At 34.5% G+C, this 5,668-nt stretch overlaps 1 protein-coding gene across 1 annotated transcript; it reads left to right on the forward strand.

Moving 5' to 3' along the window:
• Positions 1-4,385: 4,385 nt before the first annotated feature.
• K441DRAFT_682139 (uncharacterized protein) lies at positions 4,386-5,280 on the forward strand (the record flags this gene model as incomplete). Its single annotated transcript, XM_067651546.1, has 6 exons — positions 4,386-4,403; positions 4,438-4,489; positions 4,831-4,972; positions 5,071-5,128; positions 5,168-5,211; positions 5,277-5,280. 6 exons carry the CDS (start codon positions 4,386-4,388, stop codon positions 5,278-5,280), a joined length of 318 nt encoding a protein of 105 aa, XP_067497540.1.
• Between the last annotated feature and the right edge of the window lie 388 nt (positions 5,281-5,668).

Genomic DNA, 5,668 nt, shown 5'->3' on the forward strand with positions numbered 1-5,668 from the left:
TACTAACTTAGGGATACTAGTATAGTATTATAAATGTACTATAATACAGCCACAATAGGAGCATGATCCTTCCCTGTCTATATTTAACTTTACTATGCCTCTATAGGAGGGTTATATTAAACGATAAGGGCTAGCATTAACCCCTTTCTTCTAATTATTCTAAGACGGCGATATAGAGGCAGCCAGTTAAGCGTTATTTTGTATAGCAATGCCTATCTAGTTGCGTAGCTTTACTTAAGCCCTATTATACACCTTAACGCAACTTCCTATCGCCTTAATAGCTGATAAGCCTAGCTTAAGGTTACGATAAGGTAAATAGGCAACTTAGCTTTTAGATAGCCCTAATAGTGTAGTATTTAGAGGCGTTTGTATAAAGTTATAAACTAGAACCGGAAGCCAACAATAACCTCCTAATAACGCCTTACCTAGCAGGAATAGCATTATATAATCTACTTCTAACGCCTACCCTTTACGGAGCAGGATACTGCTTAAGTAGTAGACTTATCTTAACCAGTTAATCTTATATATTTACTCCCCATCTATAGCAAAGGAGCTGTTAGTGCGTTATAGGGTGGTTTAATTAGTATTCTAGCTAAGCCCTTTATAAGCGCTCCGCCTTATACAGGCGGTATAATAACTCCTATTAATCTACCTTACGTTAAGGGAGGACTTATATTTAAGACGCCAAGTAGCCAGTACTTAAAGGTATATAGACTTATACCCTTATCTATACGTTCTACTACGTCCTCATTTCTATAAGTAGTCGGTTTACTTTTCACTTATTATTTGTCTATTAGAATACTCTATCTTCTCCTTTTTTTACTAGCTATTCTGTCTAGTCATTAACGCTAATCCTCTATAATAACTATTCTAGAATTTGCTTTAGATCCTCGCTTATAAAATTAACTAAAAAAAAAGCTAAATACACTATTGTAGATTTAAGGCGTTGGTGTTGGCCTAAGTACTATTAGACTTCTTAATCTTTGCTATGCGTAGGTACCCTCTAAACTATAAAATTGCCCTTCTCTATTATGCTCTTTCTAGGAATAATTAAAAACCATACTTATAATGGCATATTTAGATCTAGCAACACTCTTAAAAGCCTATTAGGTAGCCTAGATAAGGTTTAACAATAAATAACCCAATAAAGAGGCCAGTATAGGCCTGCGAAGATCCTTACATCTTAGGCCAATAACTAAGGAGGAAAGGCTAAAAGTAGCTTTAAAGCGTAAAATACCTGCTAAGGATTAGGTTCGTGCCGTCTTATTTAGCTTATAGATAAACATACTTCTTCTTACCGTTCCTATCAGCTTTATAGTTAATTATCTTTACGTTAACGGTATTACCATATTTATCGTTAACTTTATTGCTATTATTCCGCTTACTGTAATGCTTAGTTACACTACTAAAGAGATTACGCTCCGCGCCAGTAATACATTAGGTAGTCTTTTAAACGCCACTTTTAGGTACATTTCTCCGCTTTTTATTTATCCTAATATTATCTAACATTTAGCGCAGAAACGCTGTTAAATTAATTATCTCTATTTTAGCCCTAACTAAGGGCCAGATTACTATTATTAAAACTTCCTTAATCGGTAGTATGCTTTCGAACTTACTCCTTATCCTTAATATATGCTTTTTTTTCGGAGGTATTAACTAGATAGAACAACATTTTAATATAACAGTAGCAGATACTACGGCCGGTCTTCTAGCTCTATACGTTAGCGGTCTAATTATTCTAACCACCTTCCACTCTACGCTGTTAAGTAAGTTTAATAACAGCTTTAGACCTATAATAGATACTAACCCACGTAGCCATAAGCCCTAATAGCTCTATACTTAATTGGGAGCTTTCCTACGGAATAGCTATTATCTTCCTAATTATATACGTTTGCTACCTTATATTTTAATTAAAGTTATATACCGAAATATATAATACTCCAAGCTAAAGGGCTCCTAAGCGTAAATCCTCCTAAGTTAAGCAGGGTATATCTCTCTATAGTATTGCATAGATTAGCGCTAGAGCGGCGGCTATATCTAGAGGTGGAGTAAACTAAGAATAGCTTGTATAGGATTTAAACGTAGAAGAGGAAGACAATAAGATTAAGGAGCCTAAATTGACGATCTGGGGTGTAATTATAACCCTTGGATTCTCTACCGCGTTAGTCGCCTTCTATTCTAAGTTTATAGTTAACAGTATTAGTAATATTACGGCAAGCGGCACTGTCTCTACTACTTTTATCGGTCTTATCCTACTTCTAATCATTAGGAACGCTACTAAGTATATAATAGCGGTTACAGTAGCTTATAAGGATAAAATAAGTCTAGTAATTAATGTTGCTATTAGATTTAGCATACAAATCGCTCTTCTAGTTCTCCCCTTTATTATTATACTTAGTTAGATTATTAGCTAGGATTATATAATACTTTATTTTAATACCTTTCTAATTACTATTTTATTTGTTACTGTGCTCCTAGTAAATTATCTTATCCAAAATAGTAAATCTAGTAAGTTTTCCTTTCTATATAGGTAATCCACTCTAACTAATACTAAAATAGACTGGCTTAAAGGCGTTCTTATTATAGTAATCTATACTATTATTGCAGTTACTAGCTAGTTTTATCTAGGGTAAGTTTTAGATCCTCTCTGTTCTGCTTAGTTTAAGCCTCTAATTACTATCTTACTCCTCTATTAGTGTTAACTAGTTTCTATTACCTAGAGCTAAATAGGATTTTTATAAACTATATATATAGCTTTCTAGCAAACCCTAGGCTGATCTTCTCGTATCTATTAAGCCGTCTAGGTTACCTAGAATGTTACTTTCTTTTGTTTTCTCTTAAAAAAAAACCTTTATATTTATGTATATATACAGATTGTGTCTTATTATACTATTCTCTACTACTTAAATCCTCTTATATACTTATTATACCTATAATAGTGCGAGAATAATTACTACTATTAACGAATTAATACGTCTAATATGTCTCTAGCATAATAGATATGCAGAATAGGTAACTATATATAGTTATAATAGCGCTAATACCAGTGAACTAAATATATCTTAGTATATAGATATTTGTTACATAAGCGCACGGTGTCTAAGCTATAATGCGATATTGTTATCTCTTTAGCTACTTCTATTAAAGTCTTGCATAATAGCTCTTTTGCTACTGTAGTGCCTATTGCTTTACTCGGAGACAGCACCTAAAAATCCCCTAAATGCCTTTGTTCCGTATGCTGCTTAGCTCGCTTCTTAGCCTAGTAAGCCTTTTACCTTAACTTCTTCCATTTTCACCTCTGATTGTGTGTTTACTAGGAGCACCTAGCCTATGTATAAGCACTCCATAGCTTAGGCTGTATTGGGTTTTAGCTCCATATTTATAGCGGTGCGATTACTTTCTTCTTAGTTAAAATTAGAAACACTATCTATTGTATTTAAACCCTCTGCTTCCTTAAACGCCTTGTTATACTCTAGGTCACTTACCTTTAACTTAGACGCAGAGTTTAACGGGCTTTGGCCTGCGTTTGTGGCGATATCTAGGTAAAAAACTAGGTAAGCAGACTATACAAATCTCGCCGGCCCGCTTATACATACTAGCTAGCCTCTTATTAGTGTATATATTACAAAATTAATTTTGGCAGCACCTTATCTCTACTTGGCGTCTATTAAGTAGTTATAACTATTTAACTCCTTGCTTGTTGGGTACGAGATTTATTTACTAGTTAGTTTAAAAAGTTCTGCTTGGGTATAAGAGAAGACAATAAAGGTATAGATGTGATTAATGACCCGTTAGAGAATATNAGCATGGAGAGATAATTGCTTAATTAATTAAGGTTAGAAAGTTTTATATAAGGCCTAGAAGATATATACTCCTGCTTGCGTAAAGGTGGCATTTTGCGGGTAATTATCGGGAAATGGCGGTTTGGAGAACGCTATATGTGGCTTTACGCCACTTAAACTCTATTTAATACCTTAGCTACACTCTCGCCATCTCTACGTATGTATGTATATATGTATATTCTATTCGCCATCTTAACAAGTGTGGCCGGTGCGGGTCGGCCACCCTCCCTGTTTATAGTGGCGACATCTTATTATAAGCCGCTTTAATTACTGTTATATATAATTATACGCATGCTTATATAACTCAAACGTTCCGCATTTATAACCCGTTGCTTTAGATATAAGAAAAACGCACCATCTGGGGCTTTTGCTAGTCCTATTTACTATATAATCCGTTAGAGCTTTAAGTGATAATGTTTTAATGGTCTGGACAACTTAGAGCGGTATATCTATCTTAATCTAATATGTAATCTAGTCTAGAACGTTTCTTAAATAGATGTTTTAGAGGTTTTATTTCTACTACTCTTTCCGTATAACACATTAATGTATCCTAAGTTAAAGGTAAAAGTATTGGCTTTAGCCTGACCCCTTACAGACCGATAAGAGCTGTATTATAGTAGCTGCCTATTCTAACGTGGCACCACTATGTAAGCATAGCCACAACCTTTAAAACCTTATCCCGACTCCTGTTAGCCTTCTCTATTTATCCTCTTTTATAACCCTTATGCTATTGCAGTATATATCTTCTCGCCGATTATTATGTTATTTGGTTTCGCAGTTAGCGACTTTATCGCCGCCGGCACGCTTATTAAAGACATTATTACGATTCTCTGCACCTTAGCGCGATCTAAATATTAAGAGCTGCTGCTTAAGCTACACGGCCTCTAGTAAGCTTTGTATTAAATCGAGCACCTAAAAGCTCTACTAGAACGGTAGATATATATTATAAGTATTAAGGTCGCTGCGCTTATATATATATATATTCTAGACGAATTCGCGGGCAAGTTTAAGAAGTTTAAGAGTCTAGCTGGCCAGCCTAGGAACTCTAAGGTGAAGATATGGACTCAGAAACTGTGGTGGGGATTTACTATAGCTAATGAAGTGCGTAATTTGCGGGCGTATATTATAGCGTATGTCGGAAGCCTAAATATAAGACTACTTATAGAGGAGTTGTTAGATTTCCCCTCCCCCTTAAATCACATAATTAAGCTAACTAAACTTTATATAGATCTTCTATATATATAATAGGCGAAAGGTTTAAAAGGACCCAAACGAGCCTTATTAAGGTTTGTGAGAGTACTAAAGTAACTAGTAAGATTATGCAGAGTATACAGTTAACTTTAGAAAAGATTGCTATAGTAATAATAAGGTAAGCATCCTCTTTTATAGCATTTTGTAGTATACTAATAAGTAATAAGCGATGTAATTCTATAGCTAAAAACGCTAGTTAAGCAAGTGGCTAGGATATAGTAATTAAATGCTAAAGTTATTAGTCTCTTAGTTAAAATGCAAGAGTCCTTTACTCTAGCTTTGCAGTATACTTAGTTCTAAGCCCTAATGAAATTTAAAGATGCTCTAGGGAGAGTTTTCCCTATTCCCTCGGAATTTAATTAGCTTATATAGCTAACCCTTTACATTTATTACATTATACTAAACGAGTAGCAGAAAGTTAAAGCTATAATAGTAGCGCATTTCTTGACAAGACCTAGTTATACTAAAGTTGCCGCTAGGGAGTACGAGTTATTTAATCCCTTAGATAGTTTGGAGGTTATCTTAAAGTCTAACTTTAATAACCTAAGACTGGGCATGAGCTTAACTATAGTATT

The sequence above is a fragment of the Cenococcum geophilum genome, assembly GCF_001692895.1.
Source record: "Cenococcum geophilum 1.58 unplaced genomic scaffold K441scaffold_75, whole genome shotgun sequence".
In the NCBI taxonomy this organism is placed as follows: domain Eukaryota; kingdom Fungi; phylum Ascomycota; class Dothideomycetes; order Gloniales; family Gloniaceae; genus Cenococcum; species Cenococcum geophilum.